Source organism: Anastrepha obliqua, chromosome 2 (genome assembly GCF_027943255.1).
Source record: "Anastrepha obliqua isolate idAnaObli1 chromosome 2, idAnaObli1_1.0, whole genome shotgun sequence".
Classification (NCBI taxonomy): domain Eukaryota; kingdom Metazoa; phylum Arthropoda; class Insecta; order Diptera; family Tephritidae; genus Anastrepha; species Anastrepha obliqua.
Genome location: NC_072893.1, coordinates 94,794,738 through 94,817,865, shown reverse-complemented (window position 1 = coordinate 94,817,865; position 23,128 = coordinate 94,794,738). Strand labels below are relative to the sequence as shown.

The window sequence follows — 23,128 nt, the reverse complement described above, 5'->3', positions numbered from 1 at the left end:
AGGAATTTAATAAAAGAGCTTTCAGAAGTACATAGAGGTCTTTTGCCAATTATAGCCATAGATACTTACACGACAGAACAACGCGTCAAAATTACTGAAACTTATAATGAAAATGGTCGATCTTTAAGAACAACATATCGCAAAATTCCTGATTTTTTTGGTGGAAATAATTCTCCAAATGAGTCGACAATTCGAAGGTTGGTGAAAAAAATGCAAGAAACTGCTTTTGTCGAGGATAGAAAAAGAGCTGGCAGACCAAAAACTGGACGATTATTCCTGAAGCGCAAAGTGTTGCTGAACAACCTTCAACATCGACATCTCGACGTTCTCAACAATAAGGCATTCATAAATCGGCTATTTGGTAGATTTTACCTGTGGATGTGCTTAGGGTGGGCGTTTATATGATGCCATAGTGAAATCTGAGAGAATCTAAATTTTTGCATGCTTCATTTAAAAACAACATCTAGGCGCGCCTTTTGAAATACCCTTTACATAACCAGGGGTCACTTTACACTTAATAGACCTAATCCTATATTTATAAGTATGTTTTGAAACGTTTTATTTTCGTTTCTGCTTTACGAAATAAAGTTCGCAAATAGTTAAGGGTCAATAATATTAAATGCGATAGAAAAAAAAGAAATTGATATATCAAACATTACAAACAATAGTGATAATTAATATAATTTGTTAAAAAAATATATCTAAATGCTTTTCATTAACAAAGCGGAACATATGTTTAATCACACGAGCGAGACCTGCATACAGGGCGGTACATATAGGGGTTTATTTTTTAAAATAAGCAGCTACAATATTTATATTCACGTTTCTTGTATACTTGGAGATATTTATGATATTTGCTGGATATTGCCGATATTTCAACAGGACTGTGTATGCAACATGTCATACAGCCGACAAAACCACCAACCTACTCCAAACGAAATCCCAAGGACAAATAATTTTACAATCGTCTGCAGTAATTTGGCCGTCAAGATCGAATTATTTAATGCCTTTTGACTATTTTCTGTGAGGCCATCGTAAACATGGAGTTTAAACAACGCAAGCACTGAAAGATAGTATAAGGCCCGAAATTGGCGAGAGAGATGCCCAATTTTGAATAAATATAATAGGAATTTATAAAAGAATTGGGACATTTAGAAAATATCATTTATAAAATATCAGTGTGTACTAAACCAGCACATCCATATTTATGTGCTTAATTAGAGGAAAACATAAACTCTAACTCGAAGGCCCTGTCAAATTTATAAAGAAAGCCACCTTTCTATTTGATTATTTTACTTTATTTCTTTTCCAAAAGCAGTTTTATCTGGATAACACTCAATAATTCTTGCCTTACATACATACACACACATGCACACATGTATGCAGGTAACAAGAAACAAAGAAATAACAAAATACAGAAAAATTCGCGAGGGGAACAAACAAGATATTAACTGTGATAAGGAAGGTGAAATAATTTATGGCGGCTAAATTTAGTATAATAGTAACTAACTGCTTATATTCACTGCACAAACTATGCATGCTATAATACTTTATATGCATGTATGTATGTGTATGTGTACATGCATACGTGTTTTCGCGATTTCGCATTGCAATTTGCGATTTTAATGGCATATTGCATGCATGCCAAGCCGTCCCAAAAACCTTAAGGTGGGTCATTAAGGTGACCAACAAATGCAAGTTGTGCATTTTAAGAATTAAATTAAATTGGAAGAGCTTGCTTGCTTACGTGCCTAGTAAACGAGGCAGCAATTGCACAAGTAAACTGAATTGACTTAGAACGAGTATGTAAAGCGATTCGCGCTTAGTGGCCACTTGAATCAACACAAATTACAAATGATTTAAAACAATAAAAATTTAGCTAGTGTGAGGGTTCGCCAACGTATTTGAGAATGAAATTAGCTTGTATTCAAAAACAAAAAATTCAGCCATGGTCATATAAATAGCACATTTAGACTTTGGAAGCAAAGAGTTGAATATGTTTTTAAATAATTATTTTTTATTGAGAAAAAAGCAACATAAAAAATAAAAAACTTATTTACTTCCACTTTAAAACAAAAAATGGTCAAAAAGAATTTCAGTTCTGATTTAATTTACGAGAATGTTGATAACTCACGAAACCTCCTGGACACATAAATAGCACATCTTAAAAAAAATCCAAATAAAAGTAAAAATAGTAAACAAATCAGATAGTTAAGTAATAATATTGTTTTACCAGATTAGTATTTTTTAATTACTTCTTCAAGCCGTCGCTGCATGCTTTCTACAAGCTTGTGGCATCTTTCCCTTGGAATCGAGTACCAAGCCTCCTCAACTGCGGCCCACAAATTATCAAAATTTTTTAAATTTTTGTTAGCGATTTTTACCTTAACGTCACTCCATAAATTTTCTATGGGATTGAGATCAGGGCTCTGCGCCGGCCAATTCAGTACATTAACTTTTTCTCTTTTGAGCCATTGCTTCACTGTCTTTCCAGTATGCTTTGGATCATTGTCCTGCATAAATATCCAATTTAATGGTATAAACTTAAACACAAATGGCTCCATTGTATTCTGGAGTATATCTAGATATTAAAATTTATCTATTTTACCAACCACGCGAACAACCGGCCCAACACCATGCCAGGAAATAGCTCCCCAAACAATGATGCTTCCACCGCCGTGTTTAATCGTTTTTTTTTGTGAACCTAGCATTTAGCGTTTCATTTTTTGGACGACGTGCAATAATTGTCCCATCTGGTCCCATCCTATTTCGTTTCGTCGGTCCAAGTACGTTTTTCCAAAACTGAATAGATTTGTCTTTGTGGGCTTTTGCAAAGGCAAGTCGGTGTTTCATATGTCTTTTCGAGAGGAATGGTTTTTTTCTGCTTATGCTGCCAAACAGTCGCCTTCGTACAAGCTTTCTGGACACCTGTATACCAGATTCTTGGTTTATTCCAAGCATTATTTGCCGTGCCGACTTAAAAGGATCTGCTTTGCTCTTGCTCTATCCACATTAACATCAGTTTTTCGTGGCTTTGGTTTTCTTTCCGTTTTTTAGCTTAGATAGGATGAATCATTCTTAACTCAATTAAGAGCATTATAAACCCCTTTCCGAGAGCACATCATCATTTCAGCTATTTCTACATAGCTTTTTCCTTTTTGATCCATACGGTATATAAGAGCTCTTTTCTCCGGCGTGCAAGTTTTCCAAGTCCCATTTTTAGTAATTACTTTAAAATTTTATTTAAGAAACAGAAAGTTATACTAAAAATCGCTGAAACAATATTAAAGTTTTACTCTCCGCTGCACAAGTTAAAATGTGCTATTTTTGTATCCACTTCAAAACAGCAATAAGCATAAATAAAATAGAACGCAAAAAATTCCATCGAAAAAAAGGTACATTCCTCCCATAAATGTAAGCTTAATAACGGTAATAAAAGTAAACAAACAAATTTATTTGATCAAAGCAGAGTTCGTACTAAAAACATAACTTAACATTTAAGGTTCACTTTTGTGCTATTTATCTGTCCATGGCTGTATTATTGTGAAATCTCCGCAAATGTCTGCTTATGCATATATTAAATGCTTTATTATGCATACTGAGAACTCATATTTCATATTTACACGCCATATAATACGTACACGTATGCAATGAGAAACTTGACCCCAGTTTTACGTAGCGCCATTTTATGGACACACCGGCCACATAGCATCCGCTGTCATCACAAAAATTAAAAACAGATATAAATAACTTTTTGTACCCAGTGCACGTTTATAAGTATTGCCTTTTTCTGGAGCATCTGGTTGAACATATTTTTATGATTCTGGAGATACATTCCTATAGGCACCTCTAATGATACCTCGAAGCCCGTACTTGCAAGTAAATACTCGATACTTTTTATGAAGCAAGTGGATTTTTTACTTACTGCTTTTTAGAGTTTTGTTCTTGGTATCGCACATCTTCGAATATCTTCTCTACATTTCTTAGTCTTGACTGAGTAAAGATTTACGCACTTTTTAGTGACTCATTTACAGACCGAGTGACTTCGGTTACTGGCGGGATGTGAGGCCCAAGGGAAGCCAGGTGAGAGGCCTGCAAAGTTGTTAGCACCCGCAGTAGTACAAGTCCGAGAGTTAAGGAGGTATTATAGTCTAGAAATTTAAAAATATCGAAATTTTTTCAAAATTCGATAGTTTAAGTATTCAAAAATATCTCCCTAAACGGATTTTTCAAAATTCGAATTATTTTCGAAGTTACAACTATTTTAGTGACGCGACAGCTAGACTGGTTTGAGCGGACGGCGAACTTTAAACGTGTTTTTCTCGAAACTACTTCCTTTCCGATTTCCTTGAAGTTTATCATAAATATTCTTTAAATATATCTCTATCGCATGAAGCACGAAAAACTGGAAATTTCAATTTTTTAATATGTGTAAACAATTCGAGAAATTTTAAAAATTAGGGAAAAATCGAGCTCAATTTTTGAGTAGCCGCCATTTTATGAAAAATAATGTTTCCCTTTTTTTCTGCGTCATACGATAATGATATTAATTAAGAATTCGCCATCGTTTTTTTTCAGATGACCACAAGGGTAGGGATCGTGAATACGAGGACACTGCCTTTTGTTTTCCCCTTCCACTTCAAGCACGCATAATTCTATATTATGATTTTTTTTTTTAATTCATTTTGTGTGCTCTTAATATATAAATAAATAAATTAGCAAAAAATGCTCGAAGTTTGGGCCTCTAGACTAGAATACCCCCTTAAGCCATGGAATACGGAGCTCATGTTGGTTACGACACTGTGGGACTACGCCAAGCAAAGTCCTTTCTGGATACAGCCATAAGAGATTAAAACATTTCATAAACCTCCCTAAGAATAAAGACTGTAAGAATACTCGCACTGATCTAATGGATCCTGTCAACTCAGTGACTTGTAGCCAGAAACACCATCACATTGCTTATCGAATTCGATACCATATCGAGAAGAGGGAGTATGCATCTCGGCCAGATGCGACCATCTTAAATTTTCTTAAATATTCTTTAAATATATCTCTATCGCATGAAGCACGAAAAACTGGAAATTTCAATTTTTTAATATGTGTAAACAATTCGAGAAATTTTAAAAATTAGGGAAAAATCGAGCTCAATTTTTGAGTAGCCGCCATTTTATGAAAAATAATGTTTCCCTTTTTTTCTGCGTCATACGATAATGATATTCATATTAATTAAGAATTCGCCATCGTTTTTTTTCAGATGACCACAAGGGTAGGGATCGTGAATACGAGGACACTGCCTTTTGTTTTCCCCTTCCACTTCAAGCACGCATAATTCTATATTATGATTTTTTTTTTTAATTCATTTTGTGTGCTCTTAATATATAAATAAATAAATTAGCAAAAAATGCTCGAAGTTTGGGCCTCTAGACTAGAATACCCCCTTAAGCCATGGAATACGGAGCTCATGTTGGTTACGACACTGTGGGACTACGCCAAGCAAAGTCCTTTCTGGATACAGCCATAAGAGATTAAAACATTTCATAAACCTCCCTAAGAATAAAGACTGTAAGAATACTCGCACTGATCTAATGGATCCTGTCAACTCAGTGACTTGTAGCCAGAAACACCATCACATTGCTTATCGAATTCGATACCATATCGAGAAGAGGGAGTATGCATCTCGGCCAGATGCGACCATCTTAAATTTATTGAAAGTCTGAAAAGTTGGGATCGAATATTATTAAGATCGGAAGGCGCAATAGATCTTATAGTTGAAGTTCTTAACTCTATTTTCATTCATTCAAAGGTCAATGAGTCCCACCGAGTCTCTAATTGCCTAGAGCTCTTAGAAAGAAATCTGAATTACGTACACTTTAAGCGTGGGAGAAACGAGACCATTAATGAGGCAGGTTGCATTCCTGGCATAGGTCCAGACAAAGGTACCAAAGCCATCAGGTGAAACAAGAAGTGGATCAGTTACCACAAATGCGAAACTTATGGAGCAAGTTGACCAAATTAATATTAAATTAAGTCATTCAAGAAATGTCGAAAAATAAATCACGTATCTACTTAAAGAAGTATTACTGTACCGAAAAAAATATTACGTAAATTTTATTAACACATTCGCATCGGACTATTTTTCCTTAAATTTTCATAGAAATCGGGGTATTTTAGCAATGTAAAGATATTTAAACATATAAGTACATATAAAAACTGCGATAATTATTTTTGTAACTATTATATTTTACAGAAATTTTCATTCTTTGTGTAACGGTACTTCACAGAATTTGCATACGTATCGCGTTTTGCTCCTTACCCCATGTGTTTTATTCTTTGTTGGCTTTATTGTCTCCAGGGTGTGTTTTTTCATGTCACCAGACAATCTGCCAGGTGGTGTTGAAGTTGGACCAGTAGCTCGTGATGTTGTGGGCTGCATTTCAACAACTTTTTCAGTTAAACAGGCCCTCGCAACTGCTAATAAATATTTTTTATACACAACTAGCATTTCCCAGTGGGCTTCGCACCACCATACATAAAATGTTTATTTTATATCGCAAGAAATTTTTCATATTAAGTTTTCTTTATAGAACTCGTAAAATGTTTAAACAGTTGAATTAGTTGATTTTTTTCATTCAACATACTTTCTAAAGATGTCACAATAGCCTTTTCTGTACTTTTTTACAATTTGATTGTGGTGGTCACCTATATACAGGTAAGGTGAAAGAGCCGATAAAAACTTGTAATTAAACTTTGATTCTTTAATTTCCATTTCAATTTTTTACGCTAAATAAATTATGCTAAAATAAATAAAGTTAAAAATGTTTTTCCAGTTCCTTGAATGCTCCAGTTTTTATTATAATTTCGTCCAAAAATAATATTAACATAATACACTTACAACTACAACAGTACAACTCATAAGCGGTACGCTCATAAGCGGCTGTGTATTTGTTGTTGTTTTTCCCATATAGGCATTTCGTATGAGAGGAAACTATTACTCACATAAAATGTCATAACTCAGGAACCGCTGCACCGATTTCAATCAAACTTCACACAAACCACCTCCTCAAAGTCAGAAAAGAACTCTAAAATTTTCGTGTCAATCGGTTCGGCGGTTCTTGAGTTATAAGATTACCAAGGAAATGTAACTTATTTTTATATATATAGATTATTTATCGCTGTATATTACAAAGCTGTTAAATAATACAATATTCCTTATATATAGTGCTGCCTTTTTGGTCCATTTGGTTGTTTTTCGTATGATAGAATAATAGGAAAGGTATTGATCTGCACGATCAACACCTTTCATGAATTTGTTGTATTCTACATTTGATGCATAGTGGTTTCACAATATTCTCTTTGGTTTTTCTATTATGCTTTCCGGTCGGTACTACTTCAGCAGAATGAATTGTACTTGTCATTTTTATGTCTCTTTTATCTTTACATATCAACAACAGACAGTCCCCTTTGCTTATTTAGAATCGGAATAGGAAAAAACCCCGAAATGAGATATTCGAAGTAAACAGTTAACATGTGCCGACGAGAATTCTCGTTTCCCGATGCGAATGTGTTAATTCGCCCTATATGTAAATACTTGTTTCACTCTGGTAGCACTACGAGTACCCCGGGTGTAAATAAACTCAGGGCTTGCACTGGATGTGTTGATTTCCAATTTATTTCTATTTCGGAAAAAATCACGCGACATTGCAATTTCTCTTTTTTATTTATTTCTTAATTTGTTTCCTATTAGTCGGTCATAAATTTTTTATAGAAAAACGAAGACAAAATCATTGCGCGACCAAAGCGGAAAAAAACAATAACTTTGTTCAAAGTCTCATACATAGCTGCATAGACGCATACATACACACGTGTGCATACACATACATACATACAGCTAAATTCAAAAACCATGAATGCTAAGCACATGCGAATAATACACATACATATGTATCTATCAAAAAGCAGATTTTTTGCAATGTGACGCCACGTCCCTGAAATCAGCATTGCGAATGAGTCACGTTGAAGGTCACAAGAGGCTTGACTTTCTTATGTACATGGACTGCAGTTTTAAATAAACAATAATGATATATTGTATTAGCGATGATTCTCGAAGAGTTCGTTTGTATACGTCTTGAATTGTGTTGACATAATGGTTGTATGTAAAGGAATAGAGATATAAACATATAGACATGCAATACATAGCAAAACCATCACAATGATGAGGAGTGGATTTATTCCGGCCGTCGCACGATAACTCGAGTATAAATTAAGATTGATATTGAAAATAGCACATAAAGGTAATTTTCAAAAAAACAAGAAGAAGAAAAATAATAATAATAATGGAATAACGTGGTATCTCATTTATAAATAAAGCGAAATTACTCATATTTGGCACAATTAATGAACCAAAAAAATATGGCACAAGCAAAATTAAAAAAAAGGTAATGTCATTCCTACTTTCGGATATATGCGTGTATATCGATACCGACTTAATAAAACTTGCCTAAACTTAATACTCGTATTATTCCCCAACCCAATTAGAAGGGACATAAATATTCTTGAGATCGGGTAAAGCCGCGCCCACTTTGTATATGTTAAGACTGAATTTGCATACGCCCGTCTGTTGTTAGGAGCCATAACTCGTATTGTTCATGAGTTTGAATGAGTCCAAAAATTAACAACTACTCAAAATTAATGAGTGATCCATGTAATAATAGCAATAATAATGGGCACGTACTCCCTTTGTTGGTGTGCGAATCGATGTTTTGCCGCCTACAAATCTTGAGTTGTTTGTTGTGAGGAGCTTTTCCATTTCAGAAATACACTCACAAGGTTGCCGTTGCCTACCGAAGAGCGACCGCTACTAAAGAACACTTGTTCTCTCATTTTGATGCTTCATGCCTGCGGCGCCGAGTCCGAGCATTACCGAATGGCAGTCGCGCAGCCACCCATTCTGCAGACTTGATAAACGATTTTTCGTGGCCGGAAATTGAACAATCTTTGACCTTATTTCAGCCAGGATGGAATGCCATGACACAATCGATATTTTCCGTCTAAAGGTAGGCAATTGGTCACGTCTCAGCTGTGATTTGACGCCGTTAGATTTTTCTTTGTAGAGTAGCTTAAGACGCTCTTAAGACGCACATCGAACATGTAATGAAATAAATGCATTACTGCGAAGCAAACCGAGACAGACGCATGAATGAAGTCGTGTAATGGGGATATTTGCTCTTTCGATTAAGCCAATAATAATATGCCGAAAAAAAAACTGATTTTTGTTAATTTTTTTCAATTTTTAAAACCTCATTTGAAAAAAAAAACGATTTTGTTTTGCTTATAATGCTTAAAAATATCATTCCCAAACAATTTTTCGAAATTCGGAATATTTACAGAGATACCTATAGCCATTTTAGTGGCACAACCTCTACGCAAAACTATTTTCCAGGTACATTAGCAAACATAAATATAAGGATATGCACACACGTATAGCGTTTTTCAATAGGTGCGCTTAACTTTTTTCCGATAGGGAGGGCGAACGACGAAATATTTTTAACACACTTTTATTAGGTCGGGTTGTATGTATGTATGTAACGGAATCTTTGAGCTTAATTTTCACTGGCTTCTAAAAATCTGATCGACTTGAAATTTTGAATACCTATCAAGGACCGATGACAATGCAATAATTTGATAAAAGTTTTCCGTTATCCTAATTAGGATTGCCAGGATTAATATTTTCTTTTTTTTACTGTGGGCAAAAAGTAAGGTGAATTTGGTTGTAAAATGAAAAATCTTTATTTATTCTTGTAAATCAGTTTCTCAGGCTCCCTCCACGAAATAAGTTCTTCATCCCGATTACTTCTTTATCACGGCCTATAACTGCATAGCTTTAGACTCACAGTCGATAAGAAAGGAATTAAATATAACACGAATATATTGACTCATTTATTCACTGACTACAATGATAACAATAATTTTCATTCATAATAAAAAAAATAGTTTAAAGAAACTAAAAAACACGCTTTTTTGCTAATCGAACTAAAAAGTAGAAAATAAAAAATAATTTAAAAAAACTGAAAAGCACGCTTTTATTGCAAATCGATCTAAAAAGTAGAAAATAAATTTTAATGACAAAGGGACCTATAATGAAGTAATAGCAAATCGAACGATCAGCCATAGTCAACTACCTCAGAACAGAATTATAACAAAAATTAAGATACAAATAGAGTAATTCAAATTAGAGTTAAAAGCGTGGGATGCATTTTGCTTCACTTTCGTAACCCTCTGTACATAGGTAGTTGCCAATAGAATGATTGTAATATTTACTATATCAAGCATCCCACGCTTTTAACTCTAATTTGAATTACTCTATTTGTATCTTAATTTTTGTTATAATTCTGTTCTGAGGTAGTTGACTATGACTGATCGCTCAATTTGCTATTACTTCATTATAGGTCCCTTTGTCATTAAAATTTATTTTCTACATTTTAGATCGATTTGCAATAAAAGCGTGTTTTTTAGTTTTTTTAAACTATTTTTTTTTTATTTTTTGCTGATCATTTGTAAACTTCATTAGTATACATTTCATCATGGAACGCTACACACTTGAGCAACGCTTGCAAATCATTGAATTTTATTATAAAAATGCGTGTTCTGTTAAGAAAGTTTAAAGTCGAAAAATCATCTTCAGTGATGAAGCTCACTTTTGGCTCAATGGCTTTGTCAACAAGCAAAATATGCGTTACTGGGCAGAAAGCAATCCACACGTGATTCATGAGGCACCGTTGCATCCCGAAAAAATCACGGTGCGGTTTACATGCCGGCGGCGTAATTTTCCCATATTTTTTCGGTGACGACAACGATCGCCACGTTACTGTGAATGGAAATCGATACCGCGACATGGTAAACGATTATTTTTGACCGCAATTGAATGGTATGGACTTAGACGACATGTGGTTTCAACAGAACGGGGCCACAAGCCACACAGCACACGCTACAATTGATTTGTTGAAGAGTAAGTTCGATGAGCGCATTATTTCCAGAAATGGACCGGTCGAATGGCCGCCGCGCTCGTGTGATTTGACGCCTCCAGACTATTTTCTTTGGGGTTATGTGAAGTCATTGGTCTACAGTAATAAGCCGGCGACGATTTGTGAGCTCAGAGCCAATATTGAACGCGAAATTGCTGGAATTTCGGCCGATTTATGCAAAAGAGTGATCGAAAATTGGGTTCAACGATTGGACTTCGTAAAACGTGCGGTGGTCATGCAAAAGAAATCGAATTTCATACTTAAATGTATATGTTCAAACTCGATAATAAAAAAAAAATTAGTTAAAAAAGTCAAACCGTTTGTGTTTTATTAAAAAAAAAAGTTGAAGCGCTCTTACTGTAAAACGCTTTACATACATGTGCTCAAATTTAGGGGTTGAAATCTTTACAAAACCAGTTGTTCGAATTCAAGAAGGAACGCGCAATTTAGTTGTCAGCGACATACCATTTTTTATGTATGGGCAAACAATTTTATTTTACTTTTTAAGAATGGATCAAAAATAAAATATTAAAAACAAAAATAAATAAATTTTTTTTATTTTCGTTTTACACGTTTTTAAAGAAACACTCAAAAAAATACCATTTCAAATGAGGCGAGGGTCCTCAAACGAAAGCAACAGACTCCCTATAAAGTTCGGGCCGGACCAAATTTAGCCTTTCTTACTTGTTATTACTTTTATAAATAAATTAGCATTCTTTGATTTTTGATGTTAAATTCATAGAAAATTATTGCTTTATATACCCTGTATGAGTATTTTATATGCATACGAGATTGGTTCAATACAGCCTTTGTAGTTCAGGATACTCCCCAAACTGCTAAATTGATGATTTCGTCAGGTGTTAAAAGGTGCACCGCTCTAAATTGATGATTTTTTTTGTTATAAGAATTTTAGAAATGTGGATGTGCTTACAAATATAGTGAGTAGTGGTTTCCTTAAAGCTATTCTCTTTCGAGCCTCTCACTTTTTTCTTTGAGTTTGGATTGACTTTTTTTCATTGTGGTCCATTGTCTTGTATCAACATAGATCCAATCTCACATTTGTATTTATCAAGAGCAATGAGAGCAATGAGAATGACCGTTTGTTTTGAGTTTTGTATTTCGTTGAAATTTGTATATTATATTACGTATAGGGTTTAACTGAAAAGTAATGAACCTTATTTTTTTTAAGCAGTTTTATTAAACCTTTTGGCTTATACAACTAATATTCTTCAAAATAGGACCCTTGAGCGTCAATACACCGCTGGTAGCGGTCCTTCCACTGCAGGAAATATTTTTTAAACTCATCCGCCGGAATCGCGTTCAATTCGTCTGTCACATTTTTTTGGATCGCCTCGATGGAGTCGAAACGCCTCCCTTCAGCTTTCTTTTCAGGCGCGGGAACAAGAAGTCCGGAGGGGATAGGTCTGGGCTTTAGGGAGGGTGGGGAAGCACCGGAACCCCCATCTTGGCCAATGCAGAGGTGCAGAGGAAGGCGGTGTGGAACCAATTTGGCACACACTTTGAGCATTTCAAGTTTTCCGGTCACGATTTCCCGCACATTGTAATAAGTTAAATTTAACTCTTCACTGATCTCACGTAGACTAGCACGACGGTCAGTGTTCAAAATTTCACGAAGCAGGTTCACATCTTCGTCTGTTTGCGTCGTCGAAGGCCTGTTCGTTGTTCGTCTTCGACGTCCGGCCTTCCTTGAACGACTTGTGCCACCGTTTTACCTGGGCACTGGGCAGAGATTGGTCCAATGGCTTCGGTACTCGTTTTGTTTAGCATTACGAAAAATTTGATCGAGTAATGTTGCTCCAACGATCGCTGCATTTTCGCCACTGCAAAATCCTAACACTTTTAAAACAGCTTTCACGCGCGGAGCGATGTTGACTGCACCGCTGTTGCCAGCGAACTGGGACCGGTTTCTAGTGGAAGGGGAAGGTCCAAAGATCATTTCCCCCCACCAGCCGATTCGGTTGATCGCTTGGCAGACGCTCCGCGCGGGAAGGCTTATTACTTTTCAATCAAACCCTGTACATACACTTTTATTAACTTTAGATATTTTTCAAGCGCTTACGGAGCTTTAAATAAAAATTTTGCCCTCCTACCAGTCGGTGCTTAGTTGAAATTTTGTTACTCACTACTCCACCCGCTACATGCAATTAGTGATAGTAGAAAATAACTAGTGTAATGGAATGGTTGAAACTGTCACTACTTTAAGAATTAGTGGCACCTAGAAGTTAGTGCAATCTCTGTTAACTGAACACTAGAAGATATCTTGCAGCTGTATGTATGCCGATCTACTTTTCTAAGAAGTTCATCCCTTATACAGTAAAACATTCACAACAAGTTTCTGGTGAGACATGACGTTGAACTTCAAGTAGAGCTTCTCGAATTTAATGCCGGCTATTGTAATAGTCGCGCATTATCAATGACTTTTCCCCGCTTAGGATATGTAGAGCAAAGACAAAAATACAGCTTATGATTCAGCCCCTAAATTAGTTTCCAGTGGGTGTAACGTTGATGCATGTGTCAAAGCGTTCATTATTCACTGAAATACTCTTTAAACCCAAACCCAATTAATGGAGATTTGTTGAATTCTATCTTCCTTAACGCGTTGAACACGGCGCTGATATTTCTTGCCTTTTCCCTCGGCCAGCCAAGAGGTAAATTCCCTGTTTCCCTTTCAAGACGTAACCGGTGAAAAATATTATATCAGTTACGGAATTTCGAGACAATTGATAAATAGATTGCCACAGCGAATTGATGAAGGAAAAATTGTTCACAAATTACAGAAAAAGGAAGGAGACGTCCATAAGTTCGGAAATACTGTTCTGGTTGTTAAGATAAAATTCAAGATTATTTGGGTATAGAAAGTCAAAAACTCAACAAACAAGTTGTTGCATTTTGTTACATGTGTAATTCCAGCCAAACTTTTTCTTAGAATGCTTCAATAAAGCTCATAAAAAGTATATTTGACTACATCCATTCAGGTTACACTTATCTTTTCACTTTAATACTGTCGGTTCCACGAAAAGTGTATCGACAGTCCCTAGGTCCGGACCGGAGCCGGCCGAATACTAGCGTTCTAAATTAAAGTAATGATTAATCGCATGACAGTATCCTGTTATTTTCGGCAGTATTTCAATAACTCCACGAAAAGGGTGTAATTGTAGGATCAGCCTTATAAAAAAAAACGTTTAACTAAATTAAATAAAACTCGCTGCTAAATTTAGCGTTAAAAAAAGGCTAAGTCCAACAAAATGTTTTCTTGGTTAAACCGGCACGTGCACCGTCTAAAACAAAGTTCGATAATTTATATTATATGTGAACATTGACTGATGAAGCGAGAAGTGCAAAAATAAGAAAACGAAAATACAGTTGAGAGAAGTGCTCATAGAGAATAGTCTCTTGAAATTTGTGCTAAATAAGCTCTCTGGTTAAGGGAGTATTTTAAATGAACAAATTTGCCGCTCGCAAATCTCAACACATTTACATACAACTGATAAAGCACAGCGCCGAGTATTTTGATTACTCTGCCAGCCTGAGTAGCCTCGAATCGAAAAATTTGAGTTTACTAGAAGGTGTGTAAACCAACAGCGCTCAGGTGCCAAACGCTTATCAGTAGCCGTCATGAGTCAGTGCCGATACGAGTAATGATAAGAAAGCAAAAATCAGCCAAGCGTTGTCGATGAATTTTATAGCATTATGTGCAAATTTATGTACAGTGTCTCAAAGACTTAATCGTACATACGCACTGCTTAACATTAAAGCAGAATCTCGGAGCAGTAAAATAAATAAATTTCGAAAGAAGCAAATTGCCCATTTCATTTGTTTACATAAATAAATGATATTTATATTAAAAATGTTTATATTGGGAAATAAAAATAAACAAAACCATAGAACTCATGTCCAAACGAATAATCATACAAAATTAAATGCCTTTAAATTATTATACAAAATTCCCTTATCAGTATTTAGTGGTCAATCCTTTGGCTTTATATCAGCATTTAAATGTTTTGGCACAGATTCTACCAAGTTTTTATGTATTACTGATAAATTATTCTACCATCCGGTTTCCGTTAATTTTCAGTTCATTTGGGTAGTTTAGGGCAGTTGAAGTGGAGCTACCTCCTGGCAACCATCGAGGGTGTGCTTCGGGTTGTTGTTCTGATAGAAAGCAAATTTGTACAATATAATATACTTAATCGTTCAGCACTTTGCCTAACATAATTTTAAGAATATTCAGATATTGAAATGTAACCATATTGCCTTCTATAAGATTAATTTTCCGCCACCTGCGTAATTCCATTCTTCGTCTCAAATTCGTAATAGGACTTTCTCAGCGATGATAGATTACCAGATTGGTCACTATGGTGAAAAACAAAATTGCTCATTCCACACATATTCGCACACTCGTCCAATCAGTTGTTGCTCAGACGGCAATGAAGTAACATGAGCGGATTCTGTGTTGATTTTTTCGTATATCACCAACTCAAACCAACAAACCGTTTTCATGCCTCTGCTACGTCAGCCAATCAGCAGATTATTTCAAATTCGCTGAGAGCCGGTTAACTGTCTGATCTGAGACAAAGCGCTGAAATCTTTTCAACATGGGACTTTCTTCAGTCACAACACTTTAAATTAACTTTGCTTTCATTAGGGTATAAAAACTTAAAATCATAGAATAAGTACAAAAAAACAGTGGTTTATTTATGTATGTACATTTTGTAGTGTTCCAGAAGTCTATATTTTTTTTAGTTATACATATGTATATCGTACTAATAAAGAGCTTATTTCGCGCAATTCACCTGATGAGACTATGGTGTTTCAACAAATTTCGAACTGTATCATCGCACCCCTCTTTTCTATATTAGTATTTTCCTTAAACATTTCATTAAGTCCTACGTCTGACGCAAAGAATTTTTTTTTTACCATACGCTCTTCGCAATCATTAATTTTTTCCCCCTTGACCTAGGCGGCTTTCATTTGGAATTGAAGAGCTACTTTTGTAGTAATTTAGCAATCAGCCGGAGTTTCTTTTTAGTCTTCTGTTTGCAATGTACAAGAATTAAGTTTATAGCTTCAAAACTAGTAGCAAATTAGAATCTGTAGCGCTTTTTATGAAATTTAGTGCGCAAGTTGACCGACGGCTTGAAATATAACGGAATCCTGTCGCATCCTACTATTCATCTTGACATGAATTCGCCAAATTTATTCATTTTTATTTCCCAAAACTGGTGTTAATGTAAATGTTAATATAATTTTTTATATGCGATTAAATTGAGGGGGAATGAAAAACAAACATGCTTTTTTCGAAATAAAATTAATTTATCGTTTCGAAAATCCGTTCTAAAGTTGAGCGCTGAGTCTGTACGATGCAGCGTTTGAGCCACTGTATGTTGGCATGGGTATAAGAGGTTTTATTATTTCAGCGAAAACCAGTTTTGGTCATCGAAAGCTTAATGATTGTTATTTACATATAAGCATTTTATTTGGACTTTGCATGGTATTTTTGATTATAAAACTTAAAACACAAACACATTACTTGTATGATTACATATGTACAGTGGTGACGAAATCATAAGTAACTATTGCATTTCTTTTTTCGAGTTATTATTGGAAATTTAATAATTTGTTTCTTGGCAGGTGGATTTTTAAATTTGAAAACATTAAATAAAATTACGCATATCACAAACTAAAATAATTTTACTTTCAATCGACATTCTCCAAAATTTAATTAATAAAATGTAATTAATCTATAATAGGGTAATAGTTGCATATATTCGGCCACCACTGTACATATGTTTATCAACTGTGTGCAAGATGCTGTTTGACAAAGCATTTGGAATATGATTTTTAAGTCGATTGCTTTATTTACTGATGTCTACAAAACCCGCAGCACGGTCACGTGTAGGGGGGATGGGCTCTTCGACGCTCCTATTCACTACTTGCGTGACACTACAATTTGCTGCTCACTAACTTGTTGCGACACTGCCAAACACTTTTAAACTTTACGCACTTAGTAGTGTTGGTGTTGCTGTTGCCATAAGTTTCGGGTAACTGACGACATGCAGCCTTGACTAGCGTATTGACTGTATATTCTGTTTTTTGTGCGCTTCGATAGCCAATGCATGCTGATGAATAGCATTGAATTCTACGAAAGCAAAAGCATTTAGACGTTTTATAAGTAAATGGCGTACATAGGTACATACTTAAATAAATGCAAAAACAAAAATTTAAGTTTATGGTTAGTAAAATTATAAATATTAAACAGCTCTAGGCAAAAATTCTTATAATAATATTAGATAACTCCGAACTTATGCAACCAATATTAATCCATTATTTTTTTTTTAAATGTTTGCTGGTTCTTAATTTAATTCAACCTTGTTTATAATATACAGTATGCAAAGTTCGTATTAGTACACCCTCTTACAAATAAAAATACCACGTATAATCGTTGTGCGGTATTGTATAATTCATAAAAAAATAGAATAATAACAAAAACTCCGAAACATTTGCATAGAATTGAAAAAATAGATTTAGTAGCAGTGTAGCTATTTCTACTGCAGGCAAAATTCGTATTAGTACACTTAGTATACGTTGAATTTGTAAACAATTTGTTGGTATTTACCGTTATTTTCGAAACGATTGTGTTAAACATTCAATGTTTAACATTGGGCAGTTGCGTTTTAGTAGCCATTTGTTGAAGTTCGCGGAGTTAGTTTGCAATGTCACCTAAACTAAGTGAATTATCAAACGAAACTAGGAGATTAATAATAAATATGAACAAAAACGGAAAGTCTTTACGCGAAATTGCGAGAACATTGCAGAAAAGTGTGTCTACAATACAAAATGTAGTCAAAATTTATAGAGACAGTGGAAGGATTGACAAAAAGCTTCGAAATGCTTGGACAGAGGCACAAGACTTATTTGAAACGCCTTATCAGGAAATATCCCACCGTCAGTGGAGTTTCACTAGCTGCAGAACTAGAAAAATACTTTTCTATCAAAGTTACACCTCAAACAGTGCACAATTATGTAAAAAAATTGGGATTTAGAAGCAGAACTGCGGTTAGAAAACCGTATGTAAGCTCAGTCAATAGAAGAAAGCGTGTTATATTCGCCAGGCAATATTTAAACAAAAATATGAGGTTTTGGAAAAGGGTAATTTTTTCGGACGATTGTAAATTTAATATAAAAATGTCCGATGGGCGCATAAAAATTTGGAGAAAGTGTAATACTAGCCTTCAAAAACGAAATCTGCAGCCTTCTTTCAAACACGGTGGTGGTTCTCTGATGGTATGGGAATGTTTCGGGGCAAACGGAGTAGGAAAGTTGCATTTTATTGATGGAATTATGACTACGAGACAATATATTGATATTTTAAAAAAGAATCTACGCAAAAGTGCCAAAAATTAGGTTGCAAAAAAAAATGTATATTCCAACAAGATAACGTGTGCCAAAGCACACGGCGTTGGATACAAGGTTATTGATCCTTTATAACTGTCCAAATTATCTCAAAACACCACCACAAAGCCCGGATATTAATCCCATAGAAAATTTATGGTCGATTTTCAAAAAGCAACTGAAACATCATCAAATAAGGAACCGAGAACATTTAAAAAAAGTCCTCAAATCAGAGTGGAAGAATATTTCTCCAAATCTCACAAAAAAATTGGTGGAATCTATGCCGAAGAGATTGTCTGCTGTTCTAAGGCAACGAGGGTATCCTACAAAATATTAATTTTCGGAACTATCTTTTATTTACTCTTTAAATCACATTTAAATCATCAAATACATGTGTACTAATACGAATTTTGCTTCTGTGAAAAGTGTTAATTTTTTTCTTTCTTATTTTTTTTTTTTTTGTTTTGCAATTCAATACACTTTGTGAGCGGTTTTGTTATTTGGCCTTATTTTAGTTAATCATCTATAAAATAAAACGGTTTCAAGCATTTGTTTTAAAATTAATTTGAAAATATACGTGGTTTTTTTATTTATAAGGGGGTGTACTAATACGAATTTTGCATACTGTAATTTGACTTTGTGATTTTTCTCAATACTAGACTACGTACAGTGGTGGCCACGAATTGAGCACTTTAAACCGTAGCTTGTGTCTGAATGAAAATAAGCGCAATTACAGAGGAAAAAACCGAATGCTTAGTTAGAAATCCCTTGTTTTCAGTAACAACATCACATCGCCGTGACAAACTCTTTTCAAGAGCCGCACATGTCCCCGGAGTATTGCGTTCAAGGCATTTTTTATTTGTGGACTTACTGGACTGGATTTTACTACTTAAATGCGGGGTTCAGTACCCCACCAAACGTTCTCAATGGGAATAGGATCCGGTGACTGAGAAGATCATTTAAAACATCAATACTATGTTTTTTCTAAGTAGCAGTTCAACAAGCGCACAGTGCTCGAACAAGCAGTGTGTTTTATATCGTTTTTACGCGTGAAAAATCATCGTAAGACTAAATTTTCTTCTGCAAATTTTTCGCCTCTTATAATGGATTCATAAAGATAGAGATGTTGGTCTGTCAATGAGGTTGTGCATATAACTCGTCGTCTCTAGGAGTGGTTTTTCGCGCTCTGGGTCATTGTCCGAGTTCTTGCGTTACCATGTTTCTGAATATGTTTAAGTGTATTTTAAACCATATTTTTTGAACATGGCAAATTCTTCAATAATTCCAGAATTTCCAGAATATGTTCTGAGAAACTGTCGCTGTCCTTCATAGCACCAGGGTCCTTTCCCCATGATTTCTAACTAAATTTTTTTTATATCTCTGCCTATGGAAGTAATCTAACATTTAAACTTGCCAAAGAATTTGTATCAGCTTAATTAATTAACGTCAAAAGAAGTTCACTTATCTATCAGAGTGAGTCCAGCTCTATCTGGAACTACTTGCATGTAAATGAGTTTTATGACGAAGGGAGAAATGTATCAAACACCGATTATTACGGTACTTAATCACGACTGTATGTTACCTGTATCGTCTGCAGTAGACAAGTGGGTTTGCGTGTGTTATCGAAAAAAATTGACTAATACCTAGTAGGATTTGAGTCAATTATGAGGAAACGCTTATATTGACGGGTTTTGGGTTTTCGGTATTCTGAACTGAAATTTTCTAACCAGGCACAGCCAAGAGTTCCTGAAGATGGCTCCTAATTCAGGTGGAAGTATCGAAAAACTATATTAAAGGAATAATTTAGAATGTTTCTTTTTTGTTAAACCGGTCTTGAGCTCATAGTATAAAAATACGAAACTTTCTGAAAAATATTTTCGTAGAACACTTTAGTCTTCAAATGCTCTTTTTAAGAGGTATTTTTCTACTCTTATCAAACAGATTAGAATTCAACAGTTAAACGGGAAGCTAGGAGGATAAAATTAAACAAAAATAATCCTTGAAAAATTCTACTCCAGAACATTGACAATATTTCTATCAATGGTCTTAGATATAAGAATTTTTAAACGTAATATAGATTTATAAAGGTGAAATTTGGAAATTTTGACCCTGCATTGAGATTTTCCAAATAAAAAAGAATTAATGCAAAAGTTTTGCTATGTAAATTAATACCCATTTTCCATAAATATATTAGTTTCTAAATTTTGGGCTAAGAGCTAATAGAAGTGACTACCTCTTTGCCGTTGTTAACACTGGTTTACAGCCAAAATGCACCAGAGACGCCGTTATGAAATTCCTATGTAAAATCACCGTCTGATTCCGAAAATCAAGGTTATTTTTTATTCTATGGTAACGTTTTTGAGATATTTACGAATTACCGTTATTTCAAAAAAACAAAAAATTGGGCCCACTTAATCATATATATCTCGAAAACGAATTGAGCGATTCCAAAACCGTTTAAAGCTTTTAAAAGGTAATAAAATTTGCTATAAACTGTGTGTAAAACACTTTCTGCTAGGTCCTGCAGATTTAAAGATAACGAACTATCATAACGGATTTTTTAAATTTTTTTTGTAAAAATATAAAAAAATTTGTACTTTGAGAGAAAGGATCTCGAAAACTGTTTACTTTTTCGTGTATTTTTTGTTTTCACTCTAAGCTCTGTTTTATTACAAAAAAAATAAACTTCGATTAAACAAAATCGATGAACTAATACAAAAGTTACAAGCATTCAAGTAAATATATCCATATAGTAAAACTTAAGTACCCTACAAATAATAGCATATGTACATATGACTCTGTCTTAACTCTATGATCTTATTTTATAATTGAAAAAGTTATGTGTCTTGTTTTGACGCTTATTTATATAAGGATCGGTTTCTCTTATGAGAAACCAACAGTAGTCACCCATCATAGCGACATCCCAGAATCCTTGATACCGACTTTCAATCATTTTCATTTGCTGGTGAAACCTTTCGCCATGCTCGTCGCTTTCGTCGCTAAGATTTTTCGGGAAAAAATTTAAATGGGAGTGCAGAAAATGAATTTTGAAAGACATATTTACTCCTGAAAGAAAATTAAAAAGGGAATTAGATATATACATAAGTGACACATTAGCATATAATTTTCTTAAGCTGGGTTAATCTTCCAATTCAGAACAAATTTTGGTCGTTCTTGTTTGTTCGGAGCAGGGCAATAAATTCAGATTAAGGGCTATATATTCTCATGTAAATTTAAAAATTTGCTTTGAAGTTTTTTGTTTGGTTTTAAAGTTAACTGGGAAAACGGTCTTATATGTGTTTTTTATTTACCCATTTCCGCATAGTTTTTGATTAAATCGTTCAGTATCAGCTCGAAGTTAGGACTTTTGTGTTTGCCTAAAAAAGAAGTAACGACCTTTTCAAAAGAGTCCCACGCTGCTGCCTCCACTGGTGACAATAGTTCTTTGAAATGGGTATTGGCCATTATTTTCCTTATTCGCGGCCCCACAAAAATCCCTTCCTATATTTTTGCTTCTGAAATCTGTGGAAAGATTGTTTTCAAATAATGAAAAGCTTCGCCTTCTTTGTCCAAAGCCTTGACAAAGTTTTTGATAAGGCTGAGCTTGATGTGGAGTGGAGGTAGAATTATTTTTTCCTTTTTTATAAGTGGTGAGTATTTTATGTTATCCACCCCAACTTGAAACTCGATTCGTTCTGGCCAATCCTTTATGATGTAGTGGTCTTGACGTGCTCGGCTATCCCATTTGCATAGAAAGCAACAGTATTTTGTGTATCCAGATTGTAGACCACATAGCTTTCCAATCATGTTCTTCGTATTTAATTAATTTAAGCAATTTTTGCATTGTCTCATATGTTTCCTTCGTATTTACTGCATGCGCGATCGGGATAGATGGCTTTTGGTTGCCAATATGCAATAATACAGCCTTAATTGCCGTCTATGAACAATCGCCACTCTTTTGAATCATATGGTTTACCAAACTGTTTAAATAGACCAGCAATGTTTTTGCAATAACAAACACTGTCCTTCTTCGTATAGTGCTGGGAGAATTGTTCGTGACGAGTCCTATAATATGTTACCTTAACATCGGATGAAACAAATTTAAATTGTTGCATACGAGGGGCATGTAGTTCGGCCTTTTCTTTTGACAATTCCAAATCCCTTATCCAATCAGTGAGTTGTGCTTGTGACAAAGGGTTTCTTTCGTTTTCCGTTTGCAATTCAGTACAACATGATGCCGCGTAATCAGATACTGCTGTTGACAATGAAACTGGAGCCGAAACTAAAGTTAAATTTGATTCTGGCAATGTAGCTTCCGTTGAATTTAGTTCTGGTAATGACACTGTAGATATGCTCGCATAGGTTACTTTTCTAGACTTTCCTACCCCAAATACTTTTGTAGTACAAATATAGCAGTCCGTTGAATGGCAAGTTGGTTCCCTCCACTTCATTGGTGTAATAAATTTCATATGTCGCCTAAATAGATAGTTTAAGAATCATATGTACACATGCTATTATTTGTAGGGTACTTAAGTTTCACTATATGGATATATTTACTTGAATGCTTGTAACTTTTGTATTAGTTCATCGATTTTGTTTAATCAAAGTTTATTTTTTTTGTAATAAAACAGAGCTTAGAGTGAAAACAAAAAATACACGAAAAAGTAAACAGTTTTCGAGATCCTTTCTCTCAA

General features: G+C 34.7%; 2 protein-coding genes across 8 annotated transcripts in view; both read right to left on the bottom strand.

Moving 5' to 3' along the window:
• LOC129236790 (transmembrane protein 120 homolog) overlaps window positions 1–23,128 on the bottom strand; it is a 56,396-nt gene that overhangs the window by 22,904 nt on the left and 10,364 nt on the right. The gene's annotated exons all lie outside the window — the stretch shown is intronic.
• Window positions 21,244–21,899, bottom strand: LOC129236791 (uncharacterized). The gene is made up of 2 exons (XM_054871027.1): window positions 21,746–21,899; window positions 21,244–21,500 (listed from the first exon to the last, which is right to left on the bottom strand). Exons 1-2 carry the CDS (start codon window positions 21,897–21,899, stop codon window positions 21,244–21,246), a joined length of 411 nt encoding a protein of 136 aa, XP_054727002.1.

Bases quoted from the DNA above. Each gene is read 5' to 3' on its own strand.
- LOC129236791 (XM_054871027.1), bottom strand. From the start codon at position 21,899: ATGGCCAATACCCATTTCAAAGAACTATTGTCACCAGTGGAGGCAGCA. The intron at 21,501-21,745 runs GTAAATAAAAAA...ATTTTCTTTCAG, and splicing joins CAAAAACTATGCGGAAATGG to GAGTAAATATGTCTTTCAAA.